The sequence below is a fragment of the Pogona vitticeps genome, chromosome 2, assembly GCF_051106095.1.
Source record: "Pogona vitticeps strain Pit_001003342236 chromosome 2, PviZW2.1, whole genome shotgun sequence".
In the NCBI taxonomy this organism is placed as follows: Eukaryota; Metazoa; Chordata; class Lepidosauria; order Squamata; family Agamidae; genus Pogona; species Pogona vitticeps.
This window is the reverse complement of record NC_135784.1, coordinates 20,476,938-20,492,888: the sequence shown is the minus strand read 5'-3', so window position 1 is coordinate 20,492,888 and position 15,951 is coordinate 20,476,938. Positions and strand designations below refer to the sequence as shown.

At 44.5% G+C, this 15,951-nt stretch overlaps 2 protein-coding genes across 3 annotated transcripts in view; both read right to left on the bottom strand.

The window, feature by feature from the left end:
* LOC110070185 (uncharacterized) overlaps positions 1–15,951 on the bottom strand; it is a 104,827-nt gene that overhangs the window by 64,232 nt on the left and 24,644 nt on the right. The window lies entirely within an intron of this gene.
* LOC110071010 (uncharacterized) lies at positions 3,668–14,279 on the bottom strand. 2 transcript variants are annotated; one of them, XM_078388237.1, is made up of 6 exons: positions 13,940–14,279; positions 11,985–12,497; positions 11,339–11,465; positions 8,880–8,947; positions 7,215–7,341; positions 3,668–5,757 (listed from the first exon to the last, which is right to left on the bottom strand). In XM_078388237.1, exons 2-6 carry the CDS (start codon positions 12,399–12,401, stop codon positions 3,911–3,913), a joined length of 2,586 nt encoding a protein of 861 aa, XP_078244363.1. In that variant the 5' UTR covers positions 12,402–12,497; positions 13,940–14,279; the 3' UTR covers positions 3,668–3,910. The 2 variants fall into 2 exon arrangements, with proteins under 2 accessions (XP_078244363.1, XP_078244364.1); XM_078388238.1 differs by having other exon boundaries at positions 3,668–5,706; positions 13,940–14,265.

The following is a 15,951-nucleotide window of genomic DNA, read 5'->3' as shown; positions in this document are numbered from 1 at the left end:
TACAACTAATTTAATCCTATTCTCATATTATACACATTTCTTTTAATTGTACTTCAGAAGTACAGGAGAAAATGGAAAGCTTCCCTATCTTCTGTGGTAGAAAGATGAAAAGCGTGTGTTAAAATATTATGAGGTGAATTGAGCATGCTTTGTTGTTTCCCCCTCTCCCTTGTTGTCTGGGAAGCATCTTTTTTCATTTGTTTTATTTATAGGCTGCTTTTCTCCTGAAAGGGAGTTCCATCCTGGAACTTCAGACACCAGACACACAGAAGTGCAAACCTCTTGAGTTAGAGAAATCCAATCTGCTATTATAGGTGGTAGAAAAATTTTGGACAATTATTTTATTTATTGATAGATTTGATTGACACACTGCCTATCTAATCAGAAGGCATTCTACCAGGTATCAGGTCCCAAACCATTTAGGGCTGTATATGTTAGTACCATCACCTTGAAGCTGGCATGGAAGCAGACGGGTAACCAGTGTAAGGTGGACCGAGCTGGAGAAATGTGTTGGTTTTTCCCAACTCGGCTCAGTAACCCGGCCACCATATTCTGGACCTGTTGAAGCTTCTGCATCAGCTTCATTGGACGCCCTACATAGAGAGCATTACAGCAGTCTATTCTTGAGACTACCAGTGCATGGAGCAACAGGTGAGGGACCCGGAGTCCAGGTAGAGGCGCAGTTGCACAATCCACCCAAGATGATAATAGGTGGGTCACACCGTAGACACCACCTGGATGTCCACTGACAGTGCTAGGTCCAGAGTAATGCCCAAGTTGCACACCCCATCCTTAGCAGTGAGAGCAGGTCCAGGAAAAAAGGAGAGGGTCACCCAATATGACGACACCAGGTGCATCCACCCAAAGGACCTTTGTTTTTTCTGGGTTCAACCTCAGCCGGTTGTTCCCAACACTCAGGGAATGAGACAGCATCCAATGCAGAGGGGTGGAAAGGATAGAAAGTATTGCATGTTGTCCACATATTTGTGAAACAAAACTCCTGATGAGGAGGCCTACTGCAGAGACCTCATATGGATGTTAATTAGCAACAGGGAGATGGTTGACCCAGTGGGACTCCACAAGTGAGCGTTAAAGGGGTGGAAAGAAGCCCACTCCCCTAGTTGCACTCTCTGGGAGCAATTCTTGAAGAAGGCCTTGAGCCAGGATAGAGCAAGGCCACTGAGTCCTAACTCCAACAGTCACCCTAGGAAGATATTCTGGTTCACAGGATCCAGGGGTGTGGAGATATGTCATCTTGCAAGGCAACCAACGCTGTCTCCGTTCTATGATGCAGCCTGCAGTCAGATCCAGTCCGGCTATATATTTACTGAGACCAACAAAGTACAGTGGTGCCTCGCTTAGCGATGTAAATCCGTGCAGCAAAAATCGCTGCTAAGCTATTTCATCGCTAAGCGATATTAAAAAGCCCATAGAAATGCATTAAAACACCATTATGGGCTAAAAACTAACCTTTAAGTGAAGATCCTCCATACGGTGGCCATTTTCGCTGCCTCTTAAGCGAGGAATCCATCCCTAAACACAGCGGGTGGCCATTTTGTTTACGCGGCGGCCATTTTGGAACCGCCGATCAGTTGGCCGAAAATGGAGGCTTTGCGATGATCGCGTCCCTGCGATCATCGCAAAGCGAAATTTCCCCATAGGGAACATTACAAAGCAATTGCTTTTGCAATCAGAAAAACATTGTCACAAAGTGATTTCTTCATTAAACGGAGCGATTGCTATGCGAGGCACCACTGTAATGTGCAAGTTTGAAAGCTCTCTGGAACATTTCATTGGCTACACAGACCTACCGAATCATCCACCCTTTGTTTGACTGACTGTTGATATTCCTGTGGTTTCATTTTTAACGACTGACACAGTAGTAACTTAACGCCTTAAAAAAATCTCCATCTAGTGTACATGTAAACAGATTAGATTATTGAGATCCTGATGACTTACATGTTTTGTGTTACAAATGCTTTTGGTGTTATGTTTTATGTTTTATTTTATGTTGTATTGTAGAAAAAATAAATTGCAAAATTATTATGTTCATTCTTGGATCTCTCACTGTGTACCCAGTTGCATGAACTGATGCATAATGAGGGATACAAGCAGCAAATCGTTGACTACCGATGATTCACAACCACAATTTACACCATGGCATTTTCATGAGAGTGTTACCCACCAAGAGGGTTCTGGCTGATATTTAAATTTATATACCGCCCACCTGCCCAGAGGCCATTCTGGGCTGTTTAGAGCAAAGGCAATTCAACAGTTCTTGCTGGAAGGTGTTTGGTAGGTACTGAGGTCCCAAACCATTTAGGGCTTTAAGTGTTAGAACCATCACCTTGAAGCTGACATGGAAGCGGAAAGATAACCAGTGTAAGGCAGCCAGGGAGATATGTTTGGTATTTATCAACTCCACCCATTAGTCTGGATGCCATGTTTTGGTGCTGTTGAAGCTTCCGTATCAACCTCAAGGGAAGCTCACATAAAGGGCATTACAGTAGTCTATCCTTGAGCCCATCAGTGCATGGACCAATTTGCTGTGCGACCAGGTATCAAGATAGGTGTGCAGCAATGCAATCCATCTAAGGTGAGAATTCCTTATTCTACTCAAGTCTAAGCAATTCTGCTTCAGATTTCTTGCATTGCGATAACTATTCCTCAACTACATTTGTGGGTTTAGATTTCTCTGGAGATCTCTTTAAGGTCATCCAAAATGTCCCCAAAGCCAAAGCATTCAAACCAGGAAGCAAATATTGCTGTTCAGCAAAAATATTATGCATCAGGAGTTGGAAAAACGTTACCCTAATTTGACTTACTTTCTGTTCCTACTGTAATTCTAATGGACCGAGAGGTTGTGTTTTAAGGTACTCTTCTTGTACTACATGTATGTGCTAAGAATTCCACTTAGAATGGGGATGGCCTTCTCATAGTCGGAATACAGTCCAAATACATCAGTTAGGTTTCTCACCATCACCCTCATCCACCACACTAACATAGGATGTTATGTTAGTAGACTATGCCCTAATGGCAAAAATCCATGCATATGTTGGGACTCCCCCCCCCCCCCGATTCTGTCTATAAAAATAATATTGTGCAAGGCAAGTAATTGAGAAAGCATTTGAAGCAATCACACTTTTCCTATTACCCATCCTGTCTCATGGCCAGAATTTAGAAGGTGCCATATAAAAAACAGCTAAAGGGGGGGGGTAGTAAGAGGAAAAAAAGGTAATAGCAGATGGAGGGCAGAACCTGGATTACTGTAACACACTTTATGTGCGGCTGCCAGTGGAAAGTGTCAGGAAGCTTCAGCAGATCGAAAACACAGCAGTCGGATTGCTGAATGGGGCATTGCTAGTTTTAACGTACAAGCTATTTCCCATTATGAGCTGGCCTGGGGGTTACGATCACGAAGAGAGGCTTTTCCCTCAGTCCCACCACCCTCACAACTGTATCTGATGGGGACACAGGAGACTGCCTTCACTGTGGCTGCTCCCAGACTTTGGAACTCCCTCCCACAGGAGGCCAATCTGGCCCCATCAGCTTTAAAACGACCTTCTAATGCAATGCCTCTTTATATGTATTTTTAGCTGCTTGATGTCCTTTTCAAGGAGAACGGTGGTGTAGAAATATTTTAAATTAATAAACAAACAAACTGAGCTAAAGTTTCCTCCATCTGTGGATTCCTTTATGCTTCAAAAGAACAGGGACATGGCCAAAACACCTGCCACACTCCTAGCATTTGTATGGTTTCTCTCCAGCGTGGAGACACTGATTACGCAAAAGCTCTGAACTGTCAAGAAAATATTTCCCATAATCCTGGCATTTGTATGGTTTCTCTCCTGTGCGGATCCCCCGTCATGCCTCACGAGAGTTGAGCTGTCTGCAAAACATTTCCACACTCCTAGCATTTCTTTGATTTCTCTCCAGTGTGCACACTTTTATGACTCACAAGTTGTGAATTCCGACCAAAACATTTCCCACAATCCTGGCATTTGTAGGGTTTCTCTCCTTTGTGGATCCTAATATGACGCAGAAGTAATGAATTTGTAGTGAAACATTTCCCACACTCCTGGCATTTGTAGGGTTTCTCCCCTGTGTGAACCCACATATGACTCACAAGCTGTGAATTACAAGCAAAAGATTTCCCACACTCCTGGCATTTGTAGGGTTTCTCTCCTGTATGAACCCACATATGACTCACAAGCTTTGAATTACAAGCAAAAGATTTCCCACACTCCTGGCATCTGTATGGTTTCTCTCCTGTGTGGATCCTCATATGACGCACAAGGTGTGAATTCCGACCAAAACATTTCCCACACTCCTGGCATTTGTATGGTTTCTCTCCTGTGTGAACCCACATATGAAACACAAGCTGTGAATTCCGAGCAAAACATTTTGCACACTCCTGGCATTTGTAGGGTTTCTCTCCTGTGTGGATCCACATATGACGCGAAAGGTGTGAATTTGAACTAAAACATTTCCCACACTCCTGGCATTTGTACGGTTTCTCTCCTGTGTGAACTCGCATATGACCCACAAGCTGTGAATTCCGAGCAAAACATTTCATACACTCCTGGCATTTGTATGGTTTCTCGCCTGTGTGAACCAACATATGACTCACAAGCTGTGAATTACAAACAAAACATTTCCCACACTCCTGGCATTTGTAGCGTTTCTCTCCATTGTGGATCCTCATATGACGCAAAAGGTCTGAATTCCATCTGAAGCATTTCCCACACTTCTGGCATTTGAATGGCTTCTCTCCAGTATGGATATTACTATGATTCACAAGGTGTGAATTCCAAGCAAAACATTTTCCACACTCCTGGCATTTGTATGGTTTTTCTCCTGTGTGGCGCTTCATATGACTCACAAGCTGTGAATTCTGAGCAAAACATTTCCCACATTCCTGGCATTTGTGCAGTGTCTCTCCTGTGTGAATTCTCTTATGGTTCACAAGGTCTGAATTCCAAGCAAAGCATTTACCACACTCCTGGCATTTGTAGGGTTTCTCTACTGTGTGAACTCGCATATGTCTCAGAAGGTTTGAATTCCGAGCAAAAGATTTCCCACAATTCTGGCATTTGTAGGGTTTCTCTCCTTTGTGGATCCTCATATGACTCATAAGTGATGAATTCGAAGCGAACCATTTCCCACACTCCTGGCATTTGTAGGGTTTCTCACCTGTGTGAACTCGCATATGTCTCACAAGATGTGAATTCCGAGCAAAACATTTTTTACACTCCTGACACTTGTATAATTTCTCTCCCTTGTGGAACTTCATATGACTCACGAGCTGTGAATTCTGCACAAAAGATTTCCCACATACCTGGCATTTCTGCATTGTCTCTCCTGGGTGAATTCTCTTATGGTTCTTAAAATTTGAATCACGAACAAAGTATTTCCTACACACTTGCCATTTGGATAGTTTTTCTCCTGTGAAAACTCTTTGATGGCCCAGAAAGCGTTCCTTGCAGTTTAAACATTTAGCAGACATTTTTCTGAAAAAGCAATTCTTTTCAGTGCGGCCTCTTCTGTGAACCATCAGAGGAAAATGTTTTCCACACATGATGCATTTGTACAGCTTCTCTTGGGTACAGGTTTCTTTTGGGTGGGTTCTCCAGTGTCCTGCAACCTCTAATTTGTGTGCAAATGTCTTTTCATATCTTGGGCATACATTTTTCTCCCTCCATTTATCTGCAGGAAAGGACAAAAGCAAAAAAGGCTGAACTGGAGAGATGAATAGATCTAGAAACCAAAAAAAAAAAGTTTTCTCAAGACGTGGATTTTGAGGCAAGAAATCTCTAATGGAAAGACAAAGTTGTCAGTCTTTACAGTGGTGCCTCGCTTAACGATGTTAATTGGTTCCAAAAAAAAACATTGCTATGGGAAAACATAGCTAAGTGAAACACCATTTCCCATAGGAATGCTTTGAAAACTGGTTATTCCGTTCCAATGGGAATGGATTGCTGTCCTTAAGCGAAAATCCCCATAGGAAACATCACTAAGCGATACAATGTTTCCTCCATTGGAATGCATTGAAGCCTATTCAATGCATTCCAATGGTTTTGTGATGTCCGTTTTTGCAATTTTAAGTGTGTCTTAAAAGGTTCAAAAATGGTTTTAAATGTTTGGGATCGTTAGTGCACCTTCTGAAACCTTTGCAAACTTAATTTGGCTTTGATCTGACTCTTCGTTAATTTTTGGTGAATTCTATTACCCCCATTGGAAAGTATTGAACTGTCGGTTTGACAGCTGTCAAACCGACAGTTCAGTGCATTCCAATGGGGGAGAAAAAAATTCACCAAAAATTAATGAAGACTCAGAACAAAGCCAGATTACGTTTGCAAAGGTTTTAGAAGGTGCACTAACGATCCCAAGCATTTAAAACAGGTTTCAAACATTTAAGACACTTTAAAAATATCTTTTGACAGGTCTGTTTTTGCTATTTTTAAGGTATCTTAAAAGGTTCAAAAACGGTTTTAAATGCTTGGGATCGTTAGTGCACCTTGCAAAGCCTGTGCGAACTTAATTTGGCTTTGTTCTGAGTCTTCGTTGACTCTCCCGTTGGAATGCATTGAACGACAGTTCAATGCTTTCCAATGGGGGAAAAAATTCACCAAAAATTAACGAAGAGTCAGATCAAAGCCAAATTAAGGTTGCACAGGCTTTGCAAGATGCACTAACGATCCCAAGCATTTAAAACAGTTTTTGAACATTTTACGACACTTTTAAATTAGCGAAGACGGACATCGTTAAGCGAAACAGGGGGACCTAAACTGTCATCGTTAAGCGAAGCAAGGTCCCGAAATCGCTAAGTGAAATTTCCCCATAGGGAACATCGTTAAACGATGCGGAACATTCCCCCCCAAAAAAACCATCGCTAAGCGAATACATCGTTAAACGAGGCAATCACTAAGCGAGGCACCACTGTACTATAACACATTGTCCCTTCTCCCCTTTTAATTTTCCATCGCATCTATAAATTAATTAAAGAAAGCTAGGAGAAACATAATGATTTCCTTGCTTTACTGTTATTTTCCATGGGATCAATGTAGCAACAAATTTGCCAGTATCGCAGTGACTAAAGTCAGTTGGGACACCTTTCTAGTATGGAAGCACTATTGTTGCTGTTATTGTCGGTAACTGAGATTGTACTGGTAATGATGGAGATTAGGATCAACCAGACAAGAAGAGAGCCTTACCAAGAGAGGAGACCGTTTGCCAGTTCTCCTCCATGACCTCCTGGTGGAGGGCCCTCTGGTCAGGATCCAGCAGTACCCATTCCTCCTGGGTGAAGTGAATGGCCACCTCCTCAAAGGTCACTGGCAACTACAAATGGAAAGAAAGAAGGCCTTCTTCATAGGATTAATAAAGATAACCTCCTCAATTCCAAGGAACAACTGAAGAGAAGTTGGTCAGTCTCATATGGTAGGGATCTACCAATTAAGGGCTATCAGTCACTTTGGCCATGTGCTCCCTCCAGGAAGAAAGGCCTTCAAACCTCAGTTGCTGGGAAAGAACAGGGTGGGGGAAAGGGCTAATAGTGACCCACTGTCTCTCCTTGTCAGGTTCCTTGAGGCAACCAGGGACCCTCTGTCAGCAACAGGATGCTAGAATGATCCAGGCTTTGGAGGGATGGGAAAGTAATTCCTGGTGTCCCCACACTCACTTTTGCAAAACCTCAAACAGCCCACTCCTTGTGGGCCACATTCCTCCCGAGGTGTGGGACAGGGTGGCTCTGCGGGTTAAACCACAGGAGCCTCTGTGCTGCAAGGTCAGAAGACTAGCAGTCGTAAGATCGAATCTACGCGACGGAGTGAGCTCCTGTCGCTTGTCCCAACGCCTGACAACCTAGATGTTTGAAAACATGTAAACGTGAGTAGATAAATAGGTACCATCACAGTGAGAAGCTAACAGCATTCTGTGTCTTGTCGTACTGGCGACGTGACCATAGAAACTGCCTACGGACAAACGCTGGCTCTATGGCTTGGAAATGGGAATGAGCACTGCGCCCTAGAGTCGGACATGACTGGACTAAATATCAAGGGGAACCTTTACCTTCCTCCCAAGGAAGAGACTCAAGGCAGCTCACTATGTGAAAAACAGAATAAATTATACATTAAAAAGGAATTAACTATGATTAAAAATACCTTAAAGAATTAAAAGCATTTTCAACCTTAAAAACAAACTTACTAGGTACGTAAAAACCAGCATTCAAGACTCAGCTAGTAAAAGCCAGTCGGAACAGGTGGGTTTTCAGCTGTCGACAGAGGGAGAAAAGGAAGGGACAACCCAATCTCCTGAGTAAACTGGAGCTGCCACAGAGAAGGCCCTTTCTCGTGTCCCCATCAGGTCTACCTGCGATGGCCCAGAGGTGGGTCCCCTGTGAAGCTCTTAAGAGCCGAGGAGGCTCACATGGGGAGAGACAGTCCTTAGGTTGCCGTCCATAGTTTTATAGGGTAATAAACAGGACTTTGAATTGGGCATGGAAATGGATGGGTAGGTATTGCTATTTAGCATACCGAGAAGACCATACTATACCAGCCTTCTACGTAAGCACTGATCAATGGAGCATTTCATTAAAAAGAAAGGGTCAAAGTGATTAATTTAATTTATTTACTAATACACACACACACACACATACCAGACATACAAGACACTCTTAACTCTTTCTCTCTGCCCCATTAAGTGTCATAAACTATTCGGTTAAAAAGGTATTAGTAGTATATTTAATGAGCAGTTAAAGAAACCACAGAAACTTCAAGAGGCAGAAACTGTAAGTATAAAATATCAATCTTTATTTCCTGTCTCCAACCCATTAAGTAATGATAAAATTCATGATTCGAACACACAAGGCCTTTGCCTACCTGATCGGCTTCTCCTCCATGGGAACGAAGAGATGAAGGACTACTTGTTGTTGGCCTCCTGCCGGCCCCTGTGGGAGAGATGAAAGAGTTGGGGAGCCCGTCCTAGAAGCTCCTCGCAAAATAAGATCATAATCCTAAAAACACAGACTAAGACTAAAGTCTTTATTTAGCACTGAGGATTCCTATCCCGGTTAAAGGCACACATTCACATACTAAAAATTCCACCATTTCAGGAAACTGTGAGTGAATGATATTGCAAGAGGGCAGAAGACTGATTTTTTATTTTTAAAAAATGTGAAATGAGTACATTCCCGAGAAGAATCTTCCTTCACAGAATAATTTAATATTAGGCGATCCCTCTATTTTGTGAACTGAGCAAACCAATACCCTGTATAATTGCATATTTTATCTTTGGATATTCGACAACTTTCCCCCAGTATATAATCATGTGGATCTAATAACCCGATGAAAGTGGGTGTATAAACTTCCATCATTAGAACCTAAGTGTACAGTGGGACCTCGACTTATGAACGTCCCTAGTTGCGAACAATTCGAGTTATGAATGACTCCATTCGAAAAAGGCGCTTCGACCTGTGAATGGAGACTTGACCTCCGAAGGCAAAAAAGCAGGGATAAAGGGCGGGAAATTCAAATTTCCTGAGTGTCTCGGTCCTATTGACTTCTTGCAGTCTCACATATTTGTCTCCCAGCTGTTGTTGAACTCCTGTTTCCTATGTTTTAGAAACTTTTCTGTTCGTGCTGGGAGTTCAATCCAGGGATAGACTGCTCAGACGGTGCCTCTTTCCCTGATCAGATTAGTTTAAAAAGCATTTCTTGATTAAAAGGATGAATTTTTTGGACTTGTTACAGCAACGCCTATACAGTGGTGCCCCGCATAACGAGCGATTCGTTTAACGACGAATTCACATAGTGATGTTTTTTGCGATCATTTTTACGCATTGCAATGTTTTAGATGGCAAAACATCGCTTTGTGATGATCGGTAAGCGTTTCGCTTACCGATTTTCGCATAGCATTGTTTTCCTAACAGCTGATCGGCGGTTCCAAAATGGCCACGGGATAAATAAAATGGCCGCCTGCAGTGTTTCGCGCCCTTTCCTCGCTTATCGGGCAGAGAAAATGGCAGTCGCATGGAGAATTTTCGCAGAATGGTGAGTTTTTTGCCCATAGGAACGCATTAAACGTTTTTAATGCATTCCTATGGGCTTCTTTGTTCCACATAGCAACGAATCTGTATAGCGATGATTTTTTCAGAACGCATTATCGTCGTTATGCGGGGCACCACTGTATATTAACATCAGAAACCATGATCTCAAAATCAAACAGAATCACAGCCGGAGTTTGACCGAAAGGCTCTATATCAAAAATAACATAACATCTAAGTGGAAAGGAGTTAGATCAAACTACAGTGGTGCCCCGCATAGCGACGTCCGGCCATGGCTGGAGTAGCCGCCGCGGCTCGGATCCAAGCCGCGAGGGGAGGGGGGAGAGTGGGGGATCCGGATCCCTTTCAGGCATCCCGGCCTCGATCCCACCCGCTGCCGGTTACGGTAACTGGTGGCGGGTGGGATCCAAGCCATGGCCAGACTCCCTAGAGTAGCTGCCGTGGCTTGGATCCAAGCCGCAGGGGAAGGGTGGGGGGTCCGGATGCCTTTCATGCATCCTGGGCTTGGATCCCACCTGCCGCCGGTTACCCAAGCCATGGGTAACCGGCGGCGGGTGGGATCGAGGCCGGGATGCCTGAAAGGGATCCGGACCCCCCACTCTCCCCCCTCCCGTCGCGGCTTGGATCCGAGCTGCAGCAGCTACTCTAGGGAGTCTGGCCATGGCTGGGGTTGCCGCCGCGGCTCGGATCCGAGCCGCAGGGGGAGGGTGGCAGGGTGGGGGGGATCCGGATGCTCGGAAGGACCCTTCCCCCGCTCAGCTGGGGGGAAATGGTGCCTATGGGGAAAACATCGCAAAGCGATATTTTCCCATAGGCAACATTGGTATGCGATCGCAAAAGCGATGTTAAAAATGCCATCGCTATGTGAATTAGTCATTAAACGGGGCACTCGTTATATGAGGCACGACTGTATTGAGCTATAAACACTATATAAAAAGGGAATTAGACAAAAATGAGGAATGAAGGAGCAACAAAGAGAGATGCTACTACCACACCCTATCAGAACGGGAACCTCCATCCTGATCCCAAATTTACACCTGAGAGGTTTTCTGTTTCCAGATGGGAAAAATGCATCTTTTCACACATGGTCTCCTGGACAGAAACAAAGGAACTGGCTGCTATATAATAAGTCTCAGAAAACTGAAAAACTAAAGCTGTAGGTTTGAAAAATAGAAAGAACAAAAGAAAAATGTCACTCCATCCCCAGCTGAAAAGTCATGGAATAAACATTTCCCACAAGGGAAGAAAACACGCTTTTCTAGCACAAAGCCTCACCTATAAAGCTGACACCTCCTTCGTTCCCTTGATTGGTCTCTTCCTGCTGAGGATCCTGTTTGGTGTCGAACTGAGGTTCCTCTGCTCTGCAGAAATCAGACTGATCTTCCACAGAGAGATGTTCCATCTGAGGATCCATGACGTACAATAAGAAGGTAGAAAAGAAAGAGGAAAAGATCTCAGCGGATGAGGTTGGGACTTTGAAAGAGAAGAGACATCTTCCACTGATTTTCTAAGAAAAATATTGGCAATTGGTAAAATTTGTAGGATTTCTTTCCTCATTTTCTTGTCCCTTTGGAGGAGAAAAGGGCATTCCTCACCGGAACCCACTGAAAGGCATCATATTGTGTCATTGCACCTACAACAGGGCTGGATTGAGTGCAGTGCCAAGGGTAGAGGTAAACCTGAAATTTACTTGGAAAACTATGCAGATGAGGAAGATGCACCTTGTTTTAAAGTGGAAGAGGGTCTCCCCAATTTTGGGGGCGGTTATTCAATTTCAAAATGAAATGAACACGGACCCCACATCTTCCTTTCAAGGACCATAAAGAATACATTCCAGCAGAACAGCCTCAAACAGGGAGCGAGTCCAGGGGTCATGGGCTCCCCTTTCAGATTCTAAGTCCCTGGCATGGATTGCTCTCACCTCTAGCTCTTCCTGCTTTATCTTTTCTGCCTGACTCAGACCCAGGAAACCTTCTGCCAGTGACACCGCCTGGGAAGTGGTCTCGGCTCCACATTCTCTCACCCAGCTCGACATCTCCAGGGGGAGGACGGCCAGGAACTGCTCCAAGATGACCAGGTCCAGGATCTGAGCCTTTGTGTGTCGCTCTGGCTTGAGCCACTGACGGCAAAGGTGGTGGAGTCGGGTACAAACCTCTCGAGGACCATTAGCCTTCTTGTAGGAGAATTTCCTGAATTTCTGGCACTGCATATCTGTGCTGGGCATCTCCTCATCTAGGACTTTCTCCACTGTTCTTTCAGGGCATGTCCCAAGGCTTGTTACCTGGATAACATCTGGGTCTCTTCCAGCTCTGGGGAGAGGAGTGTGTTGGTCTGCCATTTTACTCTTTATTCAACAATACTTCAAACGCAGTCCTCGAACCACTCTCGTCCTGCTGAGCGAATAGGTTCCTTAACAGACGATATGACTGAAGCTCTGCAAAGCAAAGACACTCTCAAGTGAGCATCTGACAGACAAAAAAAATGCAACAAAGAGAAACCAACCATCTCTAACACGGAAGTCAGAAGGATCCTAAGGCCGAGATGGAAGAAAGGCATGTGGGGCTGCCCGTTCACCTGAGAGGGACAGACCAATGTGCTTTAGACCGTCACAGACTGAGAAGTGGGGCCATCTTCCCTTTTTCCCTGATCCCTGTCTAACTATTCAGATTCATTCTTCGCCTTAAGCTGACAAAACCTAAGCCTTTCCCCTGACTTTCTTTTATACTTTGCTGCCTTTATATCCTTTTGATGTGGAAGAAATCTTCAGGCAACTATTGCTTGGCTTTTAAGAGGTGGGCATCAATCAAAGCAGTGCCTCTGTTCATAACATCTACACAATTTTGTGAAACACTCACTTGTATTTTGGTTTCTTGTAGTCATAGTTTTACATTCAATTAGTTTTGAAAAATAATCTCACAAAAACATTCCCTGCTTTTTCAGGAAGAATGGTTTAGCAGGTGACTGTTCTATTGCATATTTCACCAGCTAGGAGTTTATTTATTTTATTTTTATTCACTAAATTTATATCCCACCCATCTAGACCGAAGTCTATTCTGGGTGGCTAGTCTAGTTTCCTGACTAGAACAGGATAAAGCTCTCCACTAAACAGAATCCTTTACGTAGACAGCTCATAATTTCCCTCCTGTATTTATTTATTATTTTATTTATTTGCTTATTTAAAATAATTTTATCCAATCTATCTCCTTAAATAGGATCCGAGGTGGTTTGCATCACTAAATGAAGAAGCAAAAACAGTAAGTATCCAGATACTTTTTCAAAATGAAACAAAGACTAGATTAAACATTGTAAATAAAACCCAAGAGTAAAAAGACATTTCAAAGCCATCAGAATCCCTGGAAAGTTCCCTCTCAGACCACCAGTCAGTCCCTCAAGGAAAGCCTGCCTGGAGAGGATGGCCTTCATCCCCTTGTGGAAGGTCAGCCAAGAGGGAACCAGCCTCGTATCCCAGGCGAGGGAATCCCAGAGTTTCGGGATCTCATGAGTTGTTGGCTGAAGGTGTCCTCCATTAAATGGGGGGGCCCACCAAGCGCCACCCTTTCGCCCTCCAAGGGAGCCAAACGGGGAACCTTCTCTCCCCCCTCCTGCAAGTGGCTCGGAAGGTGCAGGATCAGCCCTTTTGTGGGCACGAGAGGTGGAAGGAGGGGGGTGGATGTGGCCCTTCAGGCAGCAGAAAGGCTTGGGCCGCAAACAGCCCTTGCTTGGGGGCTCCCCTCCGGCTGCCTCTCCTGCCCGGTCTTGGGGGGGCTTCCCTTCCCTCGGATGGCCTCGGGGTTGGGGGGCCCTTCCGTCCTTCCCTCCCCCTCCCGCCCCTCTCCTCCCCTCCCCCCATTCCTCCCCCCTCCAACCCCGACTCACCCTCCCTCCTTGCTGCAAGCCTTTCCTCGGATCCCAGGCAGCCTTTAAAACAGCCCAAGCCCCGTTTTCTGTCCGGAAGAAGAAAAAGAAGAGGACCGGAAGGGGCTTTTTTCGAAAAGCATTTTCTATGGGGACTGATGCCGCTCTATCTTCTAAGATGCCATTCTAGGAAATGCGACTCTGTACCTTTAACCCTTCGTTTCGTGGTCTCCCAAAAGAGGCACCGTGCGGAGTTTTGGCTTCTCCAGCCCCGGCATCCGTGGGTCCCTCCGGGGTTCGAGAGAAGGGATCCGGGGCTCCCTTGCCCAGAAATCGCTGGGCTCTTCCCCCCACCCCACCCACAGCCTCCTTTTCTTCTTCCCAGCTCCATTCAGCACCAGAAACGCCCACCTGGCCATTTCCATTGAAAACCAGTCTGGTTGGAGCTTTGCAACAGAAAGGGGAAAATTCCAATCCCTTTAAGAAGGAAAACAAACGAACTCGGATCTACATGATTGCAACGAATTCCTCTGTAGGATCCCCACCAACCATCGTCAGGTGGCTGGTTCCGACGTTTTGGGGAAGCTCAACTTGAATTTGACCCAACCCCGGGAGGCGCTGGAAGACAAGAGGAGGGCTGGCCTCTGGTCCATGGGGCCATGAAGACACTAAAGAAGAACAAAAACACTTAAGAATCGCTTGAAATCATCCCTTTTTTAAAAATGAAGCTATTTTTGCTTTCATCCTGCAGTGTACTTGTTACTCTTTCATTAATGCTAGGTTCCCTTCCTCTTTCTTTCTACAGAAAAAGCAAGGATTGGAGAAGGCAGTGAGAGGAGAGAACTGCCACAATATTTTTTGTTTGTTTAGTCATGTTTGACTCTTCGTGACCCCATGGACCAGAGCATGCCAGGCCCTCCTGTCTTCCACTGCCTCCCAGAGTTTGGTCAAATTCATGTCAGTAGCTTCAGCGACAACACCTTCTACAACTGACACCAAAGAAAGATGTTCTTCTCAATCTAGGGGACTGGACTGCTAAAGTAGGGAGTAAAGAGATAAAAGGAACAACAGGTAAGTTTGACCTTGGAGTTCAAAACGAAGCAGGGCAAAGGCTAATAGAGTTTTGTCAAGAGAATAAGCTGGTCATCACAAACACTCTTTTCCAACAACACAAGAGGCGACTCTATACATGGAAATCACCAGATGGGCAACATCGAAATCAGATTGATTATATTCTCTGCAGCCAAAGATGGAGAAGCTCTATACAGTCAGCAAAAAAAAGACCTGGAGCTGCTTGTGGCTCTGATCATCAGCTTCTCATAGCAAAATTCAAACTTAAACTGAAGAGAGTAGGAAAAACCACTGGGCTAGCCAGGTATAATCTAAAGCAAATCCCTTATGAATACACAGTGGAAGTGAAGAACAGATTTAAGGAACTCGATTTGTTGGACAGAGTGCCTGAAGAACTTTGGAGAGAGGCTCGTAACATTGTACAGGAGGCAGCAACAAAAACCATCCCAAAGAAAAGGAAATGCAAGAATGCAAAGTGACTGTCCAACGAGGCCTTACAAATAGCAGAGAAGAGAAGGGAAATAAAATGCAGAGGAGATAGAGAAAGTTACAGAAAATTGAATGCAGATTTCCAAAGAGTAGCAAGGAGAGACAAGAGGCCTTCTTAAATAAACAATGCAAAGAAATAGAGGAAAATAATAGAAAAGGAAAAACCAGAAATCTGTTCAGGAAAATTGGAGATATTAAAGGAACTTTTTGTGCAAAGATGAACATGGTAAAGGACAAAAATGGGAGAGACCTCACAGAAGCAGAAGACATCAAAAAAGGTGGCAAGAATACACAGAGGAATTATATCATAAAGATTTGGATATCCCAGACAACCCAGATAGTGTGGTTGCTGACCCTGAGCCAGACATCCTGGATAGGATTTTGAGCATAACCTTGCTACTGTGTGAAATGAGTGCAATTGTTCGGTAGTTGGAGCATTCTTTGGCACTGCCCTTCTTTGGCATTGGGATGTA

Excerpts from the sequence above, each read along its gene's own strand:
- LOC110071010 (XM_078388237.1), bottom strand. The coding sequence starts at position 12,401 with ATGGCAGACCAACACACTCCTCTCCCCAGAGCTGGAAGAGACCCAGAT. Across the intron at positions 8,948-11,338 it reads AGGAGGTGTCAGCTTTATAG|GGGCCGGCAGGAGGCCAACA; the intron begins GTGAGGCTTTGT and ends TCTCTCCCACAG. Across the intron at positions 7,342-8,879 it reads ATGGAGGAGAAGCCGATCAG|TTGCCAGTGACCTTTGAGGA; the intron begins GTAGGCAAAGGC and ends TTCCATTTGTAG.